Source organism: Mandrillus leucophaeus, unplaced genomic scaffold (genome assembly GCF_000951045.1).
Source record: "Mandrillus leucophaeus isolate KB7577 unplaced genomic scaffold, Mleu.le_1.0 Scaffold401, whole genome shotgun sequence".
NCBI classification, from domain to species: domain Eukaryota; kingdom Metazoa; phylum Chordata; class Mammalia; order Primates; family Cercopithecidae; genus Mandrillus; species Mandrillus leucophaeus.
In genome coordinates this window covers 587,777-613,344 of record NW_012104266.1, presented here as the reverse complement: position 1 = coordinate 613,344, position 25,568 = coordinate 587,777, and the positions used below count along the sequence as shown (strand labels likewise).

The window sequence follows — 25,568 nt, the reverse complement described above, 5'->3', positions numbered from 1 at the left end:
CCAAGGAAATGGCTGGATGGATAAAAGGATTAGTGGAATCAGGGCCATGAAATCCTAGGTGGGAACAGGGATGAAATACAACTCGGGAATGCTGAGACTGAATGAACACTTCCAAGGCCCAGGTTGAGGTTGTCAGGCTTCCAGGATCGCTTTTGACTTCAGCGCTAATTTGTCAGCTTTGCCTTGAGAAAATTCCCAGCTCTCTCAACACTTTCTCACCTAATTGCAGTGGTTAGTATTAAGCAAAGACTATCCCTGCAGAAAGGTCTCCACTGGCCTTTAGTGCTGGCTTTTCTGCTTGAGCTGGCACCCCTTCTCAGTCCCACTCTTTTTTGCCTGGCCTTGGCCTGCTTAGGATACTTTCCCTCCCCTCTAGTCTCCTCCCAAACCTGCGGCTCAACTCCCACTTGCTTCTGCATCTTTATTAGGGCCGCCCTTGAGCCACTCGACTTCTACACTTGCTGCAGGTAAGGATTTTGTTTTCATTCACTGATTTCTAGAAGCACTTTCAACTTAAGACAAAGCTGGTCGTTTGTGATTGAACAAATATTTTATTTATTCATGGGTAGACCATAGGTTTGATAATACAGTTCTTCCTCTGTTAGAGATGAAGGAGTCAAGGCATGATCAGCTGCAATGTCAGCAACAAAACCAGGAGGAGATAGGGCTGTCTCCTCCCTCAGGACACGGCACAGCACAGCACGGCACAGTGTTAAGGGTGTGTCTCCTTTTGGGGTTTCCAAGTTGCTCTGTATCTTCTCGTGCTGGGGCTGAATGTTCTTCAGCTGTACCTCCACTAGGAGAACATCAGCTGTGAAGACAGAGCCTCAACAGTGTGACCATAGGCCAGATCTTTGTTCTCTTTGCCCTCAGGAGATGAATTTTCTTAAGCTCTCATGGAGCTCTTTGGGGACTCCCTTTTGTTGGGCTGCCTTCTAGCAAATGAGAGAATGTGGGAAAGCAAGCAACCTGCACACCATAAAGCGCCACAAGCAAGAGGACTCACCCTTCCTGTGGCTCAGCCCACACACATTTCAGGTGGCTCATTCATCCAGATGTTGCTCTTGACCTTATGAATTATGACAGCACTTCCTAAGACTCCTCCGCACAAGTTGCAATGGCGCCTGCCACGTCAGAACTGCCAGAACTGCCTGCTCTAAGCACCCTTCCCCTCCTCAGAAGGCTATGGGGATGACTGCTGTCCTGCTCTGCAACTGGGCCCATCCCACCCTCATTTTTGGAAACACTGGTAGCTGGCAGGTCACTGTCTCTGGCCATTTTTCTCACCCAGTTCTCTGCTACTAAATCAGGCCCCTGCTTTCTCTAACACACACCTTTGCTATAGCAGGCCTCTCCCACCTTGTGTACCTCTTGGGAAAATGTCAGCATTTTGCCACCACTGATGTGGACTCCCATCTAGTTGGTGCTGTTTGAAGCAGTGTCTGGGGCTGGGGTGGAAGACCAAGCACACATCTTTCACAAAGGGCCTGTCACCACCGCAGGGAGCTGTACCGATCCCCAGGACGGCCCAGCTCAGCTAGCTCATCATTACTAAGGAGAAAGCCCTCTGGCCCCCAAAAGTTTGGGATGTTCTTCCCACTACTTTGCCCACGCCCTCCCTTCTCAACTACTTCAAGAAGGTCTCTGAGCCACAGTTCATTGCAACTATCGTTTATTAAAAAATATATGTCTCCTTGGAAGGAACACTGGTAAACCAACTAGTGTCATGCTTACTTTGAATCTTTGTTTCTCTTCCCTGGGAGGGGGGAGGGCTGAGCATGGCTGAGACTTCGCCACATAGTTAACAACAGAGAATCAACCTCTCTGCTCAACCCTCCTCACCAGAGTCACAGTCAGCTGTCACTTTATCCTTCTTTGCCTTCAAGTCAGTGTACTGCCCAGGGAGAGCCACTGCCCTTTCCTTATCCTCATCCTGGGTCCCACGCTTTATACAGTTAGCCTCATTCTGCTGGTTGGACAACTGTTAACATAGTTCCCGGATTTGGCTGGTAGTGCTTAAAGCATCCTCAACATTGCCTTGCTGACACCAGCCCTAACCCAGCGGGCTAGGAAACAAATGCCTCAACCCTAGGGCCAAGCACTTCTCTGTTCTCCCCTGCATCGTCCCTCCAGTATGGAGGCGAGGGAGGCACGTTGGCTTCAAAGGAGCACAGTGGGGTGGGGGAAGACCTGAACCACACCTGCTGCCTGCACTTGTGGTGGTGAAGATTCCCTTGACCACAGTCACTGCCATCAGACTCGGAAAAAGCAACAAGGTTTCACAGCTCACCAGCAAGCGAATCTTAGCTCTACAGCTCAAATGTACAGCATAAAGTCTACTTTCCTCTTGAAGAAACCATAAGCTACCAGCTGTTGGGGAGGGGCTGGAGCAGAGCATATGAAGCAGCTGCAAAAAAAAAAACCAAATCAAACTCACGACGCGGCTGGCCAAGCAAGCCAAGTGCTGTCCCGCCATCCCAGCACAGAACTGGAAGGCAAATGACTCCCTGTCCCTGTTGGTGGAACCCAGAAAGGAACCTCAGTGGAGTCCTGCGTGTCCTCCTCTCAGCCCAGCCCCTGCTCTCCCTTCTGCTGACAGGACAACCAGGCCTGTGTCACCTACTCCATCACAAGGCCTGGCTCCTTCAGGACCTCATAAGCCTTTAGAACCTTGGCAAACTGGATTCTATGCATTCACTTAAATAGTAAAAGTAAAATTTGCAATAATGAAAAGGCTGACACAGTAGCACAACATGGTTTTGGTTTAACAGCAGCTTAAAAAGGAACAAAAAGGAAACCTCTCATGCAGACACATCAGGTGGCATAAAACAATAGGCAATTCCACGCGGAGCATCATTAGCCATTCTCTCTGTCCACACACAGGACTGGCTGCACCTCAGGGGCAGCAGCTGCTTTCAGGTCAAGTCTCTAACCCTCTCACCCCAGGCAAAAGCCCTTTCTCTCAGGCCTCAGGCTGACCCCTCCTAGCTCTCAAGAGAATGACCAAATGCGAGTGCCCTTAGTGCAGCACTTGCTACCATCTTCAATCCCTTCCCAACCAGCTGGGATAGAAGATGCCATCTGATTGGAATATGAAAATTAAAGCATTTCTCTAATAACATAGTACCATTGATGAAGTCTCCATAGATTTTTCTAACCCAAATGTGTGTGAATATATATATATATTATATGAGAGTGTATAATATATATATATAATAATTTCTATATATTTTATATAAATTACATATATATATCTATATATAAATAAGATACTTTCTGTCGCCATTACGTTGCACCGTTCAGAGCTGCAAGACAGCAGTACAGATAGGGAGAAATGCCCAGGAGCATCTCATCATGTGGTGCATTTAGCTCACTTCACAAGCCGTGCAGCTGTCCAGAGTCTGTCTTTCCATCAGTCCTCCTCTTTCTCTTCACTTCTGCTTGGTTTTTATGAAAACAATGGCTCTGATGGATTTTGCACCTGTGCTAGCGCTTGGGAAAGGTCCATGCAGGAATGGGCACAGTCACATGATGAATGAGATGGCATCATCCCAAAAAATAAACTGAAACAAACAAAAAAATTTAAAAAAAAGAACAGGACTAGAAAACTCAATTTTTTTTGACATATCTAAAAAAGGGGACAAGAACAGTAGCATTTGTTCTCCCCATGGGGACAGGAATGAAGAGGGAGGAGGGAAGAGGGACTTGATTTCTTCTGTTCACAAGAGAATGGTTGGAGGGGATTCTTCAGAGTTTTTCAGGGGATGGGACCCAAATGTAGTGCCCAGACTGGTCCTCAATGATTTGTTTGATTTTGTTATAAATCTCTTCCAGTGAGTCACCCTGTACAATGGCTAAAGTGAAGAGGAAAACAAAATTATTACTGTGGTCCACAGCACATCCCCCAAACCCAGCAATCCTGCCTCTCCCAACAATCCTACAAGTCCCCCCTCCACACCCCCAACCCCTCACATGAAGGACATGTTCCCAGGAGTATGGGCTTGGGCTTGGGTTCACTGGCTGGCTGCCTGTGTGTTCAGGGCAGTAAGGGCAACCAACTAGGTGCCCCAAGCCCAGGGCTTGAAGTCAATTCACTGAGACAGTGAGACTAAGTAGTAATGACCAGAAAAATGTGTTTATTCAAAAGATGTTTATTGAGCACCCACTATGTGCCAGACCTTGCAGTTCATGTTGCTCTTGGGTGCCATAAGGCCAGCAGCTTGTTATTCTAAAGCAGCCTTACTAAAAGATTTGGAAAACTGCAGTTCTCCACAGAAAGAGTTGAAAGTCACAATTTCTGGCAAGAGGCAGTGCTTCTGGGCCCATCACATCTGCTATATGTCAGAGGTCAGCCCAGCAAACAAGGACATGGATGCTGATGGTAAAGGGAGCTCTGAAGACCCAAGGTGTGTGAGGACATTTATGAATTCTTTACGCAGTTAACCTAGTGTCACCACCAGCTAGAATGGATTCAGCACTGCCTTGCATGCATATATGTATATATCACTGTACTTCAAAAGGTGAAGAACGTTATTACATAGAAACCTTCCCAATGTTTCAGGAACTGACCTTCTAAAGTAGATGATCACACACACACACACACACACACACACACACACACACACAGAGACAGGCACCCCAACAGACAACTTGAACACCACACTGAGGAATCATCATCATCAACAAACGTTTATTCAGCACCTAAACATGCAAAGCAAAGTACTGGGGGAGGGGGAGGGGAGCTGAAACAGAGGGAGACAGAGTAATACAGGGAGACCACAATCTAGTAAGGACAAGACAAAATGAACAAACCAACAATTCAAGGAAGCATTTGGTGAGTGGTTTATGCTATACACTGGCTGAGCTGCTATGGCTGGACACGGGGAACTTGAGTGCTTTGGAAAGGTTTGTGCTCAAAAGCTTAAAAGCAACTGGAAACTCCGTGCAAGGTTTCTACATTCTGTCTACACCTCTTTGAGACACTTATAGAAACAGGTACCTGGCTAGTCCCCCAGAACCCCCCGCAGGGCAGCAGGAGTCTTACCCGTAAAGTACTCTCCAAACTCCTGCTCCAGTTTCATGGCTTTGTCATAGATCTTATTTGCTTGTTCATATGTCTGCCTTCGGTTCATTTCCCTGCCAAAGACAGAAGAAAAATAGTTCCGAACCAGATCTTATGTTCTGATTAACCATAAAGGATTATTCCAGGATCCCTAAAAATCTGCTAAGCTGCCCTCTCAGAGCAGCAGTGGCCCATGGCTAACTCCTCAAACCTTCTGTGTTCAAAAGTCCAACTGAGAACATACGCACAAGCCCTCAAAACAGGAGCGCCCAGTGACCAGAGCTGGGGCACAGAGTTTCTTTCAAGTTTCTGCCCAGCAAATCACTTTCTTCTCCATTTCCCTTCCAGACCCGATCTTAGCTTGGTGTGTCTGAGTTCTCAGTTAAACACTTACATAAGGGCTTCAATGGACTTGGGCTTGATGAAAATGGCAATGGGGTAAAGTTGTGCTTGCTGCAGTCTCTTGATAGCATTGCCGGAAACATCTAAGATGCAGTGCTTGCCCTGAAAAAGCAGAGATTGTATCAGCCCAGCCACTCCCTATTCACTGAGCCCCAAGCAGAAATCCAGTGACATTCTAAACATCCACCTTGGCTGGGGGTGGGGTTGAGGGGAGGGGCACCAGGGCCACCCAAAGTGGCCTAAAACACTGGATCCCTGAAGTAGACAGGCCCCACTTTTTGCTCCTATTACCCAGAAAAGGCCACATCTGTCCAGGGTCCCCTATTCCCTGTTGGGTGATGCTCTGGGGTGAGTTGTATGAAGGAGACAGATAGCTTCGTCAAGGGACTGGGAGCATGCAGAGGTGCTATGGCTTTGGTCAGCAGCACTGTTGGGCAGCTCCTGTGTTGGAAGGATAAGGATCCAAGTGGAACCTTGGCGTGAGCATTGGCTTTCCCTTTGAGGCCATCTCCTCTACACTTACCCTCTCTGCAACTGCCCGCACTGACTGGATGCTGGTCCCATAGAGGTTATCATTAAATTGGCCTGCTTCAATGAACTTGTTGTCCTGAATATCTTTCTCCATTTGTTCACGCGACACCACAAAGTGGTAGTCTTGTCCATCCACCTCATTATCACGTCGAGGTCGGGTAGTATCTGAAGGAAGAAAGGAAATGCTTTGTAGTCCAGGGGCAATGATCCACCCCAAGTCAAAAAATACTGAGTGGTCCATTCTCATCTGGGTGGGTCACTGGGCCACTCCATTTTTTTTTTTTTTTTTCAAATAAGTGGGAGAAAACAAGCAGTTGGGAAATAGTTTGTCTGGCCTACTTCTCTTCCAATCTCCAGGTCTCACACAGGGGGCTATTTGCTTTAGCTTAAACTGGACCAGAAAGGTGAGCTAAGGCATGGCAGAGGGTGCCAAACTTGGTAGAGGAGACAGTGAACCTAACAAACTGTTCATGGAGTCACATCAACACCACTTTGGCTGGGCCTCCCTATTTGTCCAACCATTCCCAACCATCACCACTGAAACTTCCCCTCAAGAGAGTGAGCAGCCAAGCCTGATGGCTTAATCTCTGCAACCCCATCAGCTTTTGGGGAATATATTGCCACCTACTCTTTTCCAGGGTGTCAAATGTACCCTGTCCTCAAATAGCCCTAGAATCTGATCCCAGACCTTTTCCATAAAACATTACAGGAACTATTCCCAGGGCACCAAGCCTCAATCCTCTGGGCCTTCCTGGACTCTTACGTGGCACACAGGATCCAAATTTATGTGGAAATTCGGAGATCAGGTCATCATTGACTCGGTCCTTCATTGGGCCCAGGATGATCACAGGCCTTGCATAGTGAACTAGAGAGGGAGAGCATCGAGACAGTGAACAGAGGCCCCCACCAGACAGCCTGTCCTACCCCTGAGTCTGGCTAGAACACAGAGGCTCTGGAGCAGAGACTCAGACAGGGTAAAGCATCTTCGGCCATTGTCTGGCTTTTAAACAGAAAGACATCAAAGAGCCTTTAATTTGAGAATATCTAAGTTCAAGGCAAGTCTGAAACCGGAAGCTGCTCCCCTTCTAACAGTCAGAAAGAATCTCTGCACTGACACCAGTAACTGAGCAAGGTTTTTGCAGAGCAGCCACTGAAGGGAAGAACCTGGACCTCTCTTTTAGCAGTGGCTACATCTACTGAAATAGACCTTCCTTGTAAATTTGCCCCCTCCTTTGGAAGGTGTCCTGGCAGCAGGCAAAGGCACAGAGAGAAGTGCACACTGGATGCACCGCCTTCCCTATGACACTAGGAAGAAGCAGAAGAGAAGAAGGAGCCCATGGGCTGGATGTGCCATGAGTCGAGCCTTCCTCCTCCTCCAGGTCCCTCCCTCTGCTGCCATAGCCACCCACTGTATTGAGCCCCACGACCAGACCAGCACAAAGACAAGGCTCTCAGAGGGGGCTTACTTTCTTGCCGTGTCACTGGCTCATATGACAAAATAGCATCCTCTTGTCCTTCTGCAACAAAAAAGGGAGATAGGTTAGCACCATATGATCTGCCTCCTTCCGTACAACACTCCCCGCACCCCTCCCCTGCCAGGACACAGCCTTATCGGGTGGTCCTTGCTACCACCTGTGATCCTTTCTGTTTTCTGCTGGTGAGAAAGCACAGGAAACCCTTCACTGGCTCTGAGACAGAAGTCAGCAGTTATCTTGTTCAGTGAAGTATCACTGGGCAAGGGGCCAAGGCCCAGAAGCCATGAAGCCTCCACCCCAAACCACCCCAATTTCTGAGGAACTCTTCTTGTAGGTAACAAGTCAGCTGTGTGCAGTAGCCCCCTCGCTCTAGTAAGAATGACAGGGACGCTTCGACTGGTTGAGATGCTTGCCTGAGTCCCCTTCATCTACATGCAGGGGAGTCAGGGCACACACCCAGGTCCCCAAAGCTGCGGCCTAACTTTGCCCTTTTAAAGGTCTACCGACCCACCTCCTGCATTGGAAGCAGCATCCAGAAAAGTGGCACATGGCTCTGCTAAGGTCCCCAGTGCCCTTTAAGAGCAATGCTGAGCCTGCTGTCTCTTTCTGGTGGAGCTCCATGTCGAGCCTAGCAATGTTGAGGTTTTCCTAAAACAGTCATTAAGCCACTTGGTGCTGGGTGCCTGGAGGTCCCAAAGTGGCTGATGGCAGTCCCAGGGAAGACAGTGATATTTGCATCAAGGCACACAATGCTTGCTAAAAGGCTTCTTCTGAGCCTAAGACTCCTGGGCAGATTTTACAAGGCTTCTAGCCACCATAGCTCCTGAAAGACCAGTGCTCCCAAAGTTCATGAGGTTTGAATTATGGTTTCTCTGGTCTGGTCACAGGATCTCCCAAGGAGAACTTGGCAATTACCTGATCCTTTAACTGGCCCCAAAGGCAAAGAGGTCCTACTGACCTGGAAAGGCAGATTTAGAGCAGTGTCCTATAGGAGCCATTTTTCTTTTGGTCTCTGAGGAAATCTACAAATCTGGCAGCACCTATGGCCCACAGTAGCCATGGCAGCGATTTACTCTTTGGCAGTTTACCCTTTCCAGTGCCAGGGATGCTTTTAAGTCAGGTCCTGGCCAGAACTATAGGGCTTATACTCTCCTTTAACCCATGCGGTGAACCCCAACCCATAAGGAGAATGAACTGGCCACAGCATTTCCAGGATCTCAAAGTGTACATGGCTAAAAGAAGCACCAGCCTCTGAGCAGCAATGGCAGCTGAGCGACACTGGAATGAGGATGGCTGGGATACACGGTGGAGCTACATGACATGGAAGGAATGACACACACTTACTGGAACTGCTTTCGCTGTCACTGGTGTTGGATGTCACTCCCTCTGCAAGCCAACAAGAAAGAGACTCCAATTCAGAACACACCACTGAGAGGTCACATGCAGCACAAAACTCAAATTCTCCAGGAGCGAGACACTGAGCTGCCAACTGAGTCAGGCCACAGGAGGCCTGCCACATCCAGGCTACCAACTGGGAGGCACAGCTCCAATCCTGAGCCCCTGGCCCTCTCGTACTTGTCCCCAGAGCCCTCTTGGTCTGCCAAGTCCCTCCCTATGTGCTACAAGTCATACTTCCTTCAGCAGCATCCTCTTCACCTGAATCAAACAAATTGACCTGGATGGTTTCCAAGTCCTATTTCAAAATGCATCGCCCAAGGCTAACAACAGGAAAGAAAAGGCAGTGACAGGAGCAAAGAGAAGTCCAGGGACCAGTCTGCTCATGGGTGTCCCCCGCCCGACAGAGTCCCCGAAGTACAGAACCATGTGGCACTCCACAACTAAGAGGCCAAACACTGGATGGGTTAAGCAGACACCAGGCAGCGCTGCCCTGACCATTCGGTGGGATCCCCAGCCTTCCTGCCACCACTCCAAAGCAGGAGAGCTTGGCTTCAGTGGTGAGAGGGGAAGCACTTCCATCCACCACCAGACACATGTCAAAACACAGACAACAAAACCAACAAAAACACCTTGAGGACAAGACAGCCCTCCTGTCTCACACAGCTGGGATCTGCCCATCTCTTAGCGGTGAGGGAAAAGAAAGCTCAAGCGGAGGAGCAGCGCTCACAGGAGGCACAAACAAAGCCCGCCCATCCAAGATGACACACGAATGAAGATGAGACATGGACACACCAAACTATGGAGAGAGATGCTGCTCATTTCAGCCAAGACCACACTGTTCCAGACCATGATATGCTGTGGCCCCCCCCAGAAAGGACTGGCTGAGTTGCCACACATGGCTAGTTCCTGAACAATCCCCATAGGCAACTCCTTTGCCTTTGGCCTTTATTATTTATTGAAGGAGAGTATATGCTGACAGAACCCATTCGGCAAGGCTGCATGTCTGTGCACCCTTGCACACAGTAGGATGGCCGCTAAGCCTCATCATCTAGGTCTTTTTCATTTTCCACTCTAGGATTCTTTTCCAGAAAGGAAAATGAGGTCAGAGTTTTCCTGAGATAAAGCACTAACTATATATGGTCCATAAATGGTGCCGAGGCCCCTAGCAGACCAGCTCAACCCCTTACAGGTGCTCTGTGGGAAGCCCACCAGCGCTGTTTGCTGAGGCCCTGGATCTGCTGGGACATCCCAGATGCAGGTTGGGAAAAGGGGGTCACAGTACCCTTGCCCCTAGTTAGAGGGACTGTAAGAGCTGCAATTCCTACACCCAATTCTTTAGCGTGGTATCACTGGAAGAAGAATCCAACCAGCAGGACCCCTCCCTTCGACAATAGGCTAGAGATTAGCTGAGTGGTTACCTTGGAGAAACATTTCAAGCCCATTTCACTTCTAAGGTGGGACGCCAAGCTCACGCCCTGCCACTTTGAGTAGCAAAAGGTAAACAAAGGCATGAATGATAGGGACTTATTTGGGTACTAGGGATCCAGAGCAAACATGTAACACTTGGAGCCACACGCACTTCTTCCTGCTGTGATGTCAGAGTGCTCACAAACACTGCCCTCCTCTCACCCTTGACCCTCACCCATGTCCCCAATAGCCCCACCCCCACTATCTCCATTCATGCCACAAATACAGTGAACGGTGTGTAAGTTGGACTTACTCAGGTTCTTTGCTCCATAATAATCGTCACTTAACCCCGGGAAGTCCTGATTTCACAGACAGCAAGGGCGGAGAGAGGACAAGGGGGAGAAGAAGAAGGGGGAAGGGGAAGGGATGGGAGGGAATGGAAGAGAGGGAGAGATTTGGGGAGAAGAGAAAAAATAGAGAAAAAGACAAGGGGGGAGGAAGAATACAGAGGCAGGTGAGCACTAGTGACAGAATTATGAAACACCATGAAGACCTAGCACTATAGTGAGGCCAGGAACTTTGCCACAGAAAGAACATCCCAGGGCAGATAAGACATCAAGACTTCATGCTGCCCAATTCGTTGCCAGAGGGCCTTGGAGTAGACTAGCTTTCTGAGGTGTCTACGGCTGTAGGCCAATGGGACAGGACAGGTGACACTCCAAGGCTTAGAGCACCTGCTTTGACCAAATTTTGCTTGTGGAGCCCAGGTCTCTGTTTGGCCCTGAAATCACCATTTCCCTCCGCAGTGCGTGAAAGAGCAAATGCCCACGTGTGCCAGGTAGGCAGACAGAATTCCCATTACCTCAAGAAGCTTTCGCTCAATACTGATTCACTCTGTTCAAACCCTTCAGGAAAAGTTTCGCATGGTGTGGGGTGTGGCCTCCAAAGCTGCCCTGAGCCAGGCAGACCTTGGGGGATGAGCTCAGCTTCTGGAGAAGCACTAGGCACTTTCAACTCTGTCGTCCAACAGATACCCCCACCTCGCCCACCAGGCGGGACCACTGAGCAATGAACACCCCCCCAAGGCTGGGCTTGGCATGGAGGGACTCTGGGACACTGGGACTTATCTGATGAAATTATGGTGACATCACCTCAGGCCTCTGACTCGGACTGTCTCCTAACTGCTCATGAGCAGAGCCACCTCATCTATGGCTTCTCATTGAACTACTCCAGGACGATGAGCTGTGGCTGCCATCTGGATGAGGGCACCCTTTTGTCCACCAGGTACCACCCAGATAGCAACGACTTACACATACCATGACCGTGGACCAGGCTGGCCTCACAGAAGGACATTTCCTATCAGAACCAGTCAGTCTCCTGCCAGCCCCAATAGCCCAAGACCCCAAGATCCCTCCATGTAAGTCAGAGGAGTCACTGGTAAATGACAGATGTTTACCACTCATGATGAGACAAATGAGAAAACATTTTTCAAGCCAGACCTGGTGTTTAAGGTTAGGGTTGGAGCAGTTAATTGCTGAGGCACATGGTAGAGCAAGAAGATTTATCAGGATTAAATTTCTTCTTCAGTTGAATTTAACTCAGTGTGACTGCTCTTCCTACCAAACCAACTTTGTGTTTTTCAACAGATCTTTAATTGAACAATGTGGAGCAACACTCCTTCCATGTCAATTCATTTAAGCAGGAAGGATTCTCCTGGGAAAACTGGCTCTGTAGGCACTCTAGGATGACAGCAAGTCTGCCGAGAGTTGTGTGGATATCCTGTATGCTTATGCACGTGCCTGGGATTCCGGAAGTAGCCCCAACTCCAAGGATCCTGGGAAGAAAAGGCTCTTCTCCTGACATACATGAGTGAAGTTAAGGGAAAGAAAACACAAGAGGAAGAAACCAGGAGAGCAACACTGAGTCCCTAGACTTCGTTCTCTTGAAAAACCATTTTCCTGACCCTGACACTCTAGCTGAAAAACCGTTCCTCACCACCACAGCAGAGCTCTGTCTGGCACTTCCATTGCTAGTGCCAAGCACTTCCTGGGACCCTGGGACCAGTCCCACCTCAGTGCCTTCAACATTCATTCTAACTGAGGAGCAGGACAAATAAAACCCAACATCTTCTTATGTAGACCAATTTCTGCCCTGACTCTGTAGAAAAGCAGGTGCACGCGCACACAGGCATGCACAGGGCCACACGTGGCCCTGCCCAGGCTTCTCCTGAGGGACGGGCAACTGACGATGAGAAGACGGGGCTGCAGACGGCCTGCTCTCTGGACTCTGCTGCTACTTACGTTCCTGTATGCTGCTCTCCTGGGCCATGTTTTCTTTGCTCTTGTAAAATGGAAACTTTCGAGAGAGGCGGAAACTCTTTTTACGTTTCTTTTTGATCGACTGTGAAAGAACATGAAGATGGAGGGGAAGGACAGAAGAAAAAAAAAACAGAACAATGGATTTTAAAGCATGCAAGAAAAACTAAAATGGAGACAACGGTGAGCTAAATAAAAGACCATCTCTCACAAATGGAGTCTATGAGATTAAATGAAAGTTGATGTAAGAGGAAAATTATGTTTACAAGAAAATGTTGTAGGGATGTTAGAGGTTTCTACCTAACCCAGACTCATAACACTCACTGTACTTCCTAAAGAACAAAGGTCACTGTAGCCTCCTGGACACATGCCCTAAGGTACCACTGATATACACAGAGTCATCTACTCCACGTCTCTCTTCCCTCTACTGCTCCAGAAGTTCTTTGGCCTGTGAAGCTCATAGAAAAAAAGGGGTGAATAGAGAGCCCCCCTGCCTCAGGTGGTCTGAAGGGAGGTGGGAGCTCTGGGACTGGGCTTCTTGGCTGGATGCTCTGACAGGATCTATAGCCAGGGAGACACCCATGAGTGGCTTCATTTTCCCCAAGCAAGTCAGCCTTCCAGACAGTCCAACTCCAACACATCTTCAAGAGCCAGTACCCAGGGGGAAGGAGCACAGACTAGCTGTGGACTTTAAGAGCTCCCTCTCTGCTTTCTGAAAAGCAGTCAATGTTCTGACAGGACAGAGCCAGCCCTCTGAAAAAGAGATTTTCTTTTGTGTCCCCCAGTTCTCCTACACATCAGACTAAATTCCAAGCTTCTCGCCCCTCTTTACCTACTGGCTGATTTCCTTGGGAATCCCCACTTACCCTGTTAGACTCAATCATCCCCGTCCTGGCATGGAACTTCACAGTTTTCAATCGAGCTCTTTCTTTCTTTTCTACCCTGTTTTGGAATCAGAAAGAAGTCCTGTTACTGCCAGTAAATGGTCCAGCAGTGGGTTGCAGCAGGCACAGCAGCCATTTTTTTGGCTCACTGAGTAAAAACTATGTTGAGTACCGACTCTACCAAAAAGGAAGCAAGGCACAAATGTTGCTCTCAAGCAACTTCTAATAGGAAAACAAGAAAGAAATACCAGCAAGAGGGCAGGAAAGGCCTTGCTCATGATCATGATGACTCACCTCTTCTTACTGGGGATCACACCGATCTGCTCACTTTCTCCGTGTGGGGTCACCAGCCTTGCCTGCCACCACTCATCATCAGAGGCATTAATGACATGAAGAATGTCACCATAAGAGAAGCTGAGCCCCTGGCTTGGCAGGCAGCTGTCCCGAGTCCGATCATAGTCAAACAGGGCCCTGAAAGGCACAGTGAAAGATGAAGTGATCATCCAACCCTAAATGCCAAGACACTGGCACCTTGAAAAGATGGAAGGCCAACCCAAACAGCACAGACATAGCAGCCTCACAGCATACTAGAAGGATGTCTCCAGGAGACCACATCCTTCTTTCTGTGCCAAAGTGGTAAATATGCACTCCCTTTCAAAGAAACATCTCATTCTCCCAATAAGAAGCATAAGAGAAAATATTTTACAAACCCCATTTCCTCTTGGCTTCTGGATGCAAGACAAAAGTTCAAAGTAGAACTCATTCAATAGCCCTCTCCCTCATTCACATCCTAGGAAACTAGCTCTAGCAGGGAGCTTTCTCAGTTCACAAACATATCTTCAAAAAGTAGCTAAAGACAGGACAAAAAAATGTTAACTACAATCCCAAACAATGACTGGTAAACACTGCTGAAACACTAAAGAAAGGGCCCTATGTCCTCGGGAGTCCAAAGAAAAAGCTAAGGCTGACGCTGACCCACACAATGGTAGGGTTGAAAAGAACCAATGGGACCCTAGAAGTGCAGTCTCTTTCTCTTACATATGGGGAAACAGAGGCTCAGTGAGGAAAAATAGTTTGACCTAGATCACACATCTAACCAACCTGGGACAAAACCCAGGTCTTCTGACAAGACATGCTGTTGTGACATGCTATAAATGATGCAGAGTAAAGAAGTAAAAGGGAAGGTGGGAGAAGGTGGGGAGGGAGCTATACAATCCAGGTTTATGGAAAAGGACACCAGCTTGGCTGCTGCTAGAAGTCCTAGGAAATGGTATTGGAAATAAAGGTCTGAGGCAAATTTTGGAAGCCCTTGAATAGACATGATTTAGCAGCCCCTGGAAATCTGAGAGGAGTGACACATCAAAAGAGCCTTACGAGGTCGGGTGCAGAGGCTCATGCCATTATACTTTGGGAGTCTGAGGCAGGTGGATCACCTGTGGTCAGGAGTTCAAGAGCAGCCTGGCCAATATGGTGAAACCCCATCTCTACTAAAAATACAAAAATTAGCTGGGCGTGGTGGCACACGCCTGTAGTCCCAGCTACTCAGGAGGCTGAGGCAGGAGAATCACTTGAACCTGGGAGGTGGAGGTTGCAGTGAGCCGAGATTATGCCACTGCACTCCAGTCTGGGTGACAGAGCGAGACTCTGTCTCCAAAAAAAAAAAAAAGTTTCTACTTTTCACATCCAGTGGAACCTGTCTTTATATAGAGTCACCACAAATGGGTGATTTCAGTAAGAAGTTTGTGTTTTTCTATCTGCAATCTAGGCTGTCTTCTTCATATTCTCTTAATAGAGGTGTTTTCACACCTTTGCACACACAGCCCAAAATCTAGTTCCAAGACTTCGACTTCTACCTGCAATACTGTGGCCTTCGGCTCAGTTGGAAGTTGCAAGTAAAACACACTATCTTACCATATGCAAGCCCAAATGAGATAGGATGTAGTAAAACCATGAAGCGTGAAATACCCACCTACTGCTTAAAGTTCTTGAAACAGAGTTCTTAAAAATCAGTGTCAGATGATTTGAAAATGAAAATACCCAAACTCTAACAAAAAGCTCTTTTTTTCCCCTCAGTTTACACACTCAAAGCAGTCAGGAGAATGGCAGAGGCAGCAGACAAGGAGGTGCTGTCCAAGAGGTGCATTCTGGGCTATGTGTGACAGAATCAAAACTGAATGCATTTCACTGCCTGAGTCCTGCATTTCCTAAAGCAAGGAAGACATTCTGTCAGTCACTCCTACTAAGAAGAGCATCAGGAAGCAACCTCATTCTCATGACAATGAGAAACACTGGATGTTATTATGGGTTTCAAAGATTAGAACAAATACAGTAAGGAAAAGAACAGAACTTGAATTAAGCACAAATTAGTTTGGGGAGGGAAGGAAGGAAGATGTTAAAATGAATTTAGGAGGCTGGGAGCGGTGGCTCACACCTGTAATCCTAACACTTTGGGAGGCCGAGGTGGGCAGATCACTTGAGGTCAGGAGTTCGAGACCTGCCTGGCCAACATGGCAAAACTCCATCTCTACTAAAAATATAAAAATTAGCCAGGCAGGATGGTGGGCGCCTGTAGTCCCAGCTACTCGGGAGGCTGAGGCAGGAGAATAGCTTGAGCCCGGGTGGCAGAGGTTGCAATGAGCCAAGATTGCGCCATTGCACTCCAGCCTGGGTGACAGACTGAGACTCCATCTTCAAAACAAAACAAAACAAAACAAAATAAAACAACAAAAAAATTAAAACACATACAGCACAAGCTAAGTAAAAACAAAATAAACACAGATCAAAGTCAAAAAGATTTTGCCAGTAGTTAACTCTGCACATTGGGAATTGTACTATTCGGGCTTGTGTTTTTAAGCACAGCATGTGTTCCTTTCACAATTTTCAAAAAACATTAAGTCAATTAAAAAGAAAAAGTGGGGAAGCAGATATATCAAGCACTGGTGTGAGTCATTTACTTCAGATGAGGAACACGTTTGGTTCTAAGTTCCCTGGCAAACAAGGCAAAAAAGGAAGTTGTCTAACTCTAACTTCCCAATAAAAAATGGTACCCAAGTCTATCTGGATTTTGTTTGATGAATTTACGAATGCTGAATGAAGAAGAAATATGAACAGGATGGACAATGCTTTAAGCTATGGTTTTGTAAAAGACATAGAAATGTAGTATCTGAGGTCTGAGATTCTGAACTGGACTATCATTCACAGTTGAGAATGCAAAAAAAATTGAACAAGAATTTCCTTTTCTATCAATCAGAACTGCAAATAGAAAAAGAATTTTGCAGACTGCTAAAGCCTCAGAGGTCATTTTGTCCAACTTTCTATCTGATAAAGGAAATCCCTTAGATATTCTCTAAGTTTCTTTCCAGCTCTAGCATTTAATGAGTCTGGGTCTTTCCTAGATCTTCTCTACCAGGCTAAACATTCCCAATTCCCTCAACAATTCCTTTGTCGTAACTTTGATTTGTTTTCCAAACCCGTGATGTGGATTTTCCCTAAATCTACTTTGCCTCTTTTTCCTGCTGAAATTTTGTTTGACTAAGAGCTAGAAAATTTCCTCAAAGACAATGAAAGTCAGGCCCAGATATGCACATGGCCTCATCTAGAACTGCATGCTGGGTGACTCTCAGACCAGGGCTCTTCTATCTCAGAAAATTTTGTAAGGCCTAAGTCACAGTCACATGTGTTTTTTTTTTTTTTTTTTTTTTTTTTTTTTTAAAAAGCTAATTCTTGGCCGGGCATGATGGTTCACATCTGTAATCCCAGCACTTTGAGAGGCCGAGGCGGGCGGATCACAAGGTCAGGAGATGGAGACCATCCTGGCCAACATGGTGAAACCCCATCTCTATTAAAAATACAAAAATTAGCTGGGCATGGTGATGCATGCCTGTAGTCCCAGTTACTCGGCAGGCTGAGGCAGGAGAATCACTTGAACCCGGGGGGCAGAGGATGCAGTGAGCCGAGATCATGCCACTGTACCCCAGCCTGGTGACAGAGCGAGACTCCGTCTCAAAAAAGACAAAAAAGCTAATTCTTCACTCGGCTATGTGTGGAAAAATACCATTCTTCCACTATTTAAATACTTATTCTGGCCTGGCGCAGTGGTTCACGCCTGTAATCCCAGCACTTTGGGAAGCTGAGACAGGTGGATCACCTGAGGTTGGGAGTTCGAGACCAGCCTGACCAACACGGAGAAACCCATCTCTACTAAAAAATACAAATTAGCCGGGTATGGTGGTGCATGCCTGTAATCCCAGCTACTCGGGAGGCTGAGGCAGCAGGAGAATCGCTTGAACCCGGGAGGTGGAGGTTGCAGTGAGCAGAGATGACGCCATTGTACTCCAGCCTGGGCAACAAGAGAAAAACTCTGTCTCAAAGAAAAAATACTTAGTCTTCTTTACATGGAGTATGTGTTAGATACATGGGAGATACAAGAGCAAAGTTTATTGTCTTGTGGAGCTTACTAGGTGACAGACGGTATAGTATACTAAGGATGTTGTAGCAAGAAGCCCAAAAGGAGGACAAACCAAGGCATAGAAGGATTCACAGGGAGTACAGATCACATCTAGTTTGTACAGATCACATCTAGGGAAGCTACAAGGAGATACTGCTTTTTGAATTGGTTCTCAATGAAGATTTAGGATTTCAAAAGGAAGAACTGGGGAGAGGCCCTTCCAGCTAAAGGGAACAGTGTAAGCAAAGGTCTGGAGGCAAGAAGCACAGGGTATTTGCAGGGATCAGCCGTGCATCCAAGTCTGGCTGGGCCTCAGAGAATGGCAGGTTGAGGCCTGACTGTGGACAGCCTGTATTGTCCAGTTAAGGAGTTTGACATTCATTTAGTAGACCTTATGGGACCAACTTCATTACCTCAGCTTTCTTATCCCATTATCAGGCTAAACTTCCATGTGGAAAGAAAACCAGTAAAAAAGAACAGGCCAGCGAACTAAAGTCAAACTTCTCCCATGAGATATATTTCATGTAATCAAAAAAAGTATGTAAATTAGACCTTAATAATTTTTTAAAAAATACTGACTACTTTCCTAAGATCTTTAAGAAGCAGCTAAACTGTGGCCATCTAGCAGTGACAGTCTGTCTTAAGAACACCCTGGAATCCTAATGAAGTGACAGGGGCTGGTACCTTCTCACAAATAAATGCCTCACGGTAGGCTTGATGAGAGGAAGAAGGAATACCTTTCTCCACAACACTGATAAATCCTCTTCTTCCTCTTTTTATCCTTAGGGTAGGCACTAGAGAAAGTCAAGGCAGATACTTCCCTTTCAAATCAGGCTGAACCACTGTCCGAGGATGGAAATCCTACACATGCAAGGCCCACATGACATAGCAACCAACCACTTCAACCTGACTCAAAACTAGAGAGCATTAAAAAAATAAAAAAAAAAAAAAGCAAAACGTATTTGTCTCTCAATACCTAAAGAAAGGCCATAATTAACCAACTGCCACCCTGGTCTCACTACGTGTGTAGGTTTGTGTGTGTGCGCATGTGCACACGTGTGCATATGTGTGTGTTTCAGCTTCTAACAAGATAATGTGCTGAGAGAGTAGAAGGAAGTCTCAGAAACTCGTTATTCCTTCTGCACTTAGATAAAAATAATTTCATTGAAGCCTCCAAGTTAGGGACTGGTCACATCAGAGAGAAACACTGTGCCATGAGAGAATAAAACTCATGGAAATAAATTACCATCCCCAGCCTAAAGTCACAGTGCTTGATCTACAAGAAAGATGATCTGCCCCTGAATATGTTACTTGTTAGTTATGGCCACGTACCTCTACGAAGCCAGGGAGAGCCAGAGCCTGGGTATTCCTGCAACTTTTCAAACATTGAGGCCAAGCCAGAAAAATATTACATTATTTAAGAGCAAGGAAAATAGTGTAGCCCAGGGAAAATGTGACATGTAAAAACAAAGTGACGGTAGGCTACAAAGCAGCTTTCCAGAGCCATCATACCACCATGAAGAGCAGATGCAACTTCTGGGGGATGTGCAGGTTTGAGTTCTTGAGCTGATCTTCGGCACTCTAGCTCTCAAGGCTGCTGCCTGTCTCCCTAAGGAGAAAGCGTTTCCAAAGATCTTGAAAGACAATGTTGTTTAAGAGGTGACCTTTAAAAATATCCTCGAAGGGATGCATGCGCCCACCCACAGGGATAATGTACATGCTCTAGAGGACTCTGTCCAGTCTTCCTTTCAGCTGGGTCCTCTCTGCTGGATAGAAAAGCAAGACTATAACCAGCTCAAAGTAAACAGATTATCAGGCAAAAGTTCTAGTAGTTGAGATCCTAAATTGTGAGATTTGGGTTGGAAAGATCCAGAGAAATTATAAGCACCTGGCACTGCCACTGTGATGTCTTAATGAACCGGAACGCAAAGCAAATGGTAACTAAGAAGGAAACTGGTAAAGCAGGTTTCTCAATGCAAAGCAAATGAGCATTTTAGCGCTATAGCCTCAAAGGCAAGGGGTTGCTTCTGCTAAAATAACCTAGTATTGTGCCCATCTCTCTATCTGTGGCTCGAGCCATCTGTCTATAGCCTGAGATGCTCTGTCAGTCCCCTCACCCTGCTCAGCAATTCCTCTGAGGCCCAGCCCAAGTCTCTCCCAGCTTTGTGATCCTGCCCACTCCAAATTTCCTTCTTCCAAATCCATACCATATTTGCTACCACATTTGGCAGCAACCTTTCTTTTTATTTTCTCCTTATTGCTATTTAATTCTTGCAAGGTTTTTTTGATGTTTCATATTACACCGCCAAAGTGGAAGCCCTTTGAAAACTGAGACCATGTCTTATGCTTCATGTGGGATTCTGAATCCTTGTGAATCGTGGGTGAGACCTGGCTACAGGGGATGGAGTGTCTACAGAAGACCCTCCCAGTTACTCCCTAGTTACTAACTCTGAGAGTGTTCCCTCCCATAGTAACTGGGGTCTAAGAGATCACTTTATTTCTTTGGCCAGAAAGTATTGGATAAAGGCCACACATTATTTGACGACTAAGCAGCCCATCCCTTGCCCAGTCTCTATAAAGCATGCACAGAAAGTTATAAAGCAACAGTCACTCATCAGCCCTTGACCTTAGTGAGAGTTCAATTTCCAGCAGCCTCTGAAGAGCAGCCTAACAGCACAAACCCGAGCACTCAGACAGGCAGTGTAGGCCAACACAAAACGAGTGAATTGGGCCTCCCTGGTGTATCTTGAAGAAAGGTACATGGAGAGCAGGTTAAGAGCACCTTCCTCCTTTGTCTGTCTCAAAGCGTCAGGCCTTATGGCAATTATGACGTTGGAGAGGCATTCAAGGACCAATTAGCCCGCAATGAGTAACTGTTTGGGGCTCAAAGCACTTGCAGATGATAGGATGAGCTGAGGGATAATGAGTGCAAGCCCAGGACTAGTGTTTGGGAATAGGCAGTTCTAGAAATCACTGATGTAGGAAGCTCTGCCCCACCCTCTGGTAGCCCTGAACACTTACATATATTATTGTTGTTTTTTAAAATGCATATTATTCTCGCCCCCAAATTCTATCAGATAGTGAGGCCTGCCAATATTTCCCCATTGGCATCTTAATCCACTATTGAAACTCATTAATAAACAAGACCAAGTCAGGCTTCACCAAGCACCACCCTGGGCAAAGCAGAGTAGTTGCACAATTAATGTCTACTGGTTCACAGGAATGAGCATTCTCCAGCCTTCTTTAATGACCAAGCCAATATGTCTGACATTGTTTCTTGAATCAAGACTACAGATGCTCCAACATGATTTCCTTCCTAGAGTGGGAAGACGACTAAGACGGCAGATGGCCAGTCAGGAGGCCGGGACTCCCAAACTACTTGAATGCTGTCCTGTGGCTGCAAAGAATGCAGCCAGGCTAGCCTGAACAGACTTTCAAAAGCTATTTATACAACTGTACTCTTGAGTCTCTTGGCAACATTTGGAGCACAAGGTCTTTCCTTTACTCATTCAATAAATAAATTAAATTAAATTAAATACAAGTATAGAACAAGGTCATCCCTGGAACTCTAACCTACCCAGTGTCTTTGTATTGCCTTCACATCAGAATGGTCTGAGTTAAACATCTACCCATTCCAACCCTGAGCAAGAAGTTCAAGAGAGGTTTATTTCTGTGGACTCTTCCAGTGGGCAAGGCGAATTCTCCAGCAGAGCAAAAGCCCTAGGCTGGGCAGACTGAGGTGCTGTGCTCATTCTGGTCATCTACTTAAGAGATGATTCTAGCACAGTGAAGTATGAGGAAGGTCCTTCCAAATAAGTCACTGATGACTTTAAAATCAAGTTTCATTTTCCAAATACTGCTCTTTCCTTCTTCCTCCTGCTCCCTGCTCTACAAACCCCATGTCCCCTGTGGTTGGTACAGCTGCAGCTCCCTAGGGTTTCACCTGTTAGAGCCTCTGTTGCAGCTTTAAGAGGGTGTTATTTACTTCAAAATAGCTTTGCAAACCCATGCACACCAAAGGTGGATAGATACTCAGGGGAGGGGAAGGAAAGCAAAATAATTATGTCATAGGGGAAGTGACAGCAAAAGAGAGGTGACACCCAAACTGAAAAAGGGTTCCCTCACTTTAACCACCTTCTGCTTAATCTTTTCTGGGTAGATGGCGAACTGCCAGAGGGCAGGGACCATACCTGCTGCTTCCTTGAATCTACCCTGCAACGGTGCCCAAATTCTCAGCCTTGTGTTTTACTGCTTTCTACATAGTAGGAGCTAAAGTAAGTGTGACGTTTATTTTTTATAATTTTTTATAGAGACAGGGTCTTGCTCCGTCACCCAGGATGGAATACAGCGTCATGATGACAGCTTACTGAAGTCTCAACCTCCTGGGCTCAAGTGATCCTCTTGCCTCAGCCCCTTGAGTAGCTGGGACTACAGACACATGTCACCACACCTGGCTAATTAAAAAATTTTTACTTTTTAAGAGGGGTGCTCACTATGTTGTGCAGGCTGGTCTCGAACTTCTGGGCCCAAGCAATCCTCCCAGCTTGGCCTCCCAAAGTGCTGGGATTACTGATGTGAGCTGCCACACCCAGCCTTGATTGCTTGTTAAAAACATGTATTTTCCTGGGCCGGGCACGGTGACTCACGCCTGTAGTCCCAGCACTTTGAGAGGCTGAGGCTGGTGGATCACGAGGTCAGGAGATCAAGACCATCCTTGCTAAGATGGTGAAACCCTGTCTCTACTAAAAATACAAAAAATTAGCCAGGTGTGGTGGCGGGCACCTGTATTCCCAGCTACTCGGGAGGCTGAGGCAGGAGAATGGCGTGAACCCAGGAGGCAGAGCTTGTAGTGAGCCCAGATCGCACCACTGCACTCCAGCCTGGGCGACAGAGCAAGACTGCGTCTCAAAACACACACACACACACACACACACACACACACACACACTCTCACACATGTATTTTCCCAAACCTGGTGAATCCAAAGCACTGGAAAAGGAGCCTGGGAATCTGTATTTTTACTAGCATTCCAGCTGATTCCTAGGAGGAAGTTGGGGAAACACTGAAAGAACCACTTTATAGTCAGAGCAGCCAGGTTCAAGTTCCAGTTTTGGAACTTCTTAGCTATCTAACTGGAGTCTCAGTTTTCTCATCTGCAAAATGGGAATCATAATATCTACTTTGTAGGATTATTAAAGGGATATTAAAAGCCATTTAAAGAGAATAACAAGGTCTTGATGTACAATGTGTTCCCTAAATGCTTGTTCCCCTTTATCCTGAAGACACTGAGGAACTAGTGAAAATTTTGAGCAGATCATGTTCAGATTATTGCTTTAGTTTCAACCCCCTCTGCAACACCCAGGCAAATGGTTTCCCAGCCTCTTCTGTAACACCCTGAGTGACAAAAGATCGAATTTACTATATCCAGAAGCAGTCCATTCCATTTTCAGACAGTTTTAATCATTAGCTCTTCCTTCCTTATGTTGAGCAGAGATCTGCCTTGGGTGACAGAACAAATCTAATCCCTTTTCCACATGATAGGGTGAGGCAATTAACTTAGATAAGGAAAGCACATGCCGCTTGTTTGAGGCACTGAGAGGGCAGTTTTATTTATGCACATATCCAGCAAGTAGTTGATATGCAGGTCTGTAGTTCAGTAAAGAGATCAGGAATGTCATTTATACGGCAGGATTTGAAGCTATGAAAATAAATGACATTGCCATTTAGGGGGGCAGAACTAATGAAAGTATTAAGGAATAGTAAGCAGGGTAGAAAGGGAGCCTTTAAAGAAGAAAGCAGGTAATTCATGGAAACAAATGTGGTGAAGAGGTCAGAACAATGTCAGAGAACCAGCGAACCAGTCACTAAATTTGAAGACTAAGAAGTCACCCACTGATCCCTGACAGACAGTCAGGCTTCTGCTCCCCTGGAGCTTTCCAGAGCTGCTCAGAGCCACACTACCACATTGAAAAGCAGATGCACGCTTCCTTTTGGGCTAAAGAGAGGTGATTTGAAGCAGGAGCAAGTACTCCAACATTTCCCAACCTGGATGTTGACATAGGTTTCTCAAATAAGGCTCCCATGCTCTATCTTTGGGGAAACACTGCCTAGTACAGTCCTTCCTGGAGATTAATCACAGGCAAGAGCCCCATTTTCCTCTGTTTAAGCCTGCATTTGCCCAACTTACTAAACCACTGATTTTTCACACAATATTACTAATTATTTTGAGGAGCTAGTGTTTTCTGGCCAATAATTTGGCAAATGCAGTAAGCAAAGGGATACAAGACAATAGTTTAAGGGACTATTGGTATCAAGGGATATATTTTTCTTTTTAAGAATGGAAGAAGCTTAAATATGTTTACATGCTGAAGAAAAGGAACCAAGTGTAGAGTGAAAGGCCAAAAGCAGGAACAAAAGGGAAGACAGCAAGCCAGGTTCCGATAAAGGGGTTAGCTTAGCAAAGAGCCTCAGCTCAATGTTTAGCCATAAGACACTAAGTCCCCTGATTAAATCTAGTGATCACAAATGGTTACTATTTTCCTAACCACATCTACTTTCCTCAGAGAATACAGACAATTTATCTAGAGAAGGTTACGGGCAGATTATATAAACTGATTCACTAGACACAGTCATGGTCTCCACCCTCGCCTCAGAGTTAAGCTGAATGTATCCCCTTGAATTCCCTTGCCTGGGCCAGGGAAGAGTGCTCCAGATTGGGAGCCAATGCCCCATTCCCCCTGCCCAGGCAGAGAGAACTCTAACACAGGATAGGCGGAGAGGGGAAATCTAAAAATAAAGCTCTCCAAAGAAACTGTCTTGCCTAAAGAGCAGCTTCCCACGCACACTGGAGTGCCACATCTGCGGGGGCTGGAAGCACAGAACGGAACAATCCTGACCAAGTCATATAAGCATTACCTATTTTAGGGGGTCAACAGTGCATTTCTGATTTCCCCCATCAGCACCCCAGTATCCAGGCTGCAGACTGGGAACAAGGGCTTTAGTGACAGAAAACAAAACTTTCTTTTCCAGGGGACTGGAAAAATGACCAGTGACTAGTCCTGCCTTCCTACCATCCTCCCTTCACAGCTTGAGGTAAGCATAGCAAATGCTTTCAACACACAAGGGGTGGAGTTGAGGGTTCACATTAGAGAAGATTGTGAAGGGTTCTAGTGGGCTTCAGGCTCAGAGATGGGCTCCCTCAGCTCCACTCCCTGCCATAGAGTCAGGGACCACCAACTGGGGAAAAAGAAAAGCAAGCACCATGAGAAAAATTGCAATTAGCATTGACATCCCTTTGCTATTGTCATCTCACACCCCAAGGACAGAGCAGTTGTCACGTTGCCAAGCAACTAGCAAGCGCAACTTCCAGGCCAGGTATCAGAGGCCACTAGAAAAAGTTCAGCCCAAGAGTTTGATATGACCCCACACCTAAGCATTAAACACAATACTGTAGCGACTTCTGGCTCAGGAGAGTAATCCCCACCACCTTTCGCTAAGGGCTTTAACCTTGGAGAGATACAATGTACTTGGCACCAGATTTTGGAGTTTTGCCAAGAAGCCAAAGCAGGAAGAAGGAAGCTATCCCTAATTCTATGAGGAGTCCACAATATTCGCTTGGCACTCCAACTCCCCAGGAGATTTGTACTT

The 25,568-nt window shown here is 46.6% G+C and overlaps 1 protein-coding gene across 6 annotated transcripts in view; it reads right to left on the bottom strand.

Annotated features, from left to right (window-relative positions):
- Nucleotides 1-531: 531 nt before the first annotated feature.
- Nucleotides 532-25,568, bottom strand: part of DLG3 (discs, large homolog 3 (Drosophila)) — a 57,041-nt gene continuing 32,004 nt past the window's right edge. For 2 of the 6 annotated variants that reach the window (XM_011992028.1, XM_011992029.1), the window contains 10 exons: nucleotides 13,769-13,945; nucleotides 13,457-13,532; nucleotides 12,576-12,675; nucleotides 8,815-8,856; nucleotides 7,462-7,512; nucleotides 6,759-6,860; nucleotides 5,988-6,160; nucleotides 5,457-5,566; nucleotides 5,045-5,136; nucleotides 532-3,854 (listed from right to left, as the gene is read on the bottom strand). In XM_011992028.1, the coding sequence (XP_011847418.1) occupies nucleotides 3,748-3,854; nucleotides 5,045-5,136; nucleotides 5,457-5,566; nucleotides 5,988-6,160; nucleotides 6,759-6,860; nucleotides 7,462-7,512; nucleotides 8,815-8,856; nucleotides 12,576-12,675; nucleotides 13,457-13,532; nucleotides 13,769-13,945 (1,030 nt within the window). In that variant the 3' untranslated portion in view covers nucleotides 532-3,747. Of the gene's footprint in view, nucleotides 3,855-5,044; nucleotides 5,137-5,456; nucleotides 5,567-5,987; nucleotides 6,161-6,758; nucleotides 6,861-7,461; nucleotides 7,513-8,814; nucleotides 8,857-10,588; nucleotides 10,635-12,575; nucleotides 12,676-13,456; nucleotides 13,533-13,768; nucleotides 13,946-25,568 lie in introns of all 6 variants that reach the window. The other 4 variants (XM_011992025.1, XM_011992027.1, XM_011992024.1 and 1 more) reach the window with 3 other exon arrangements.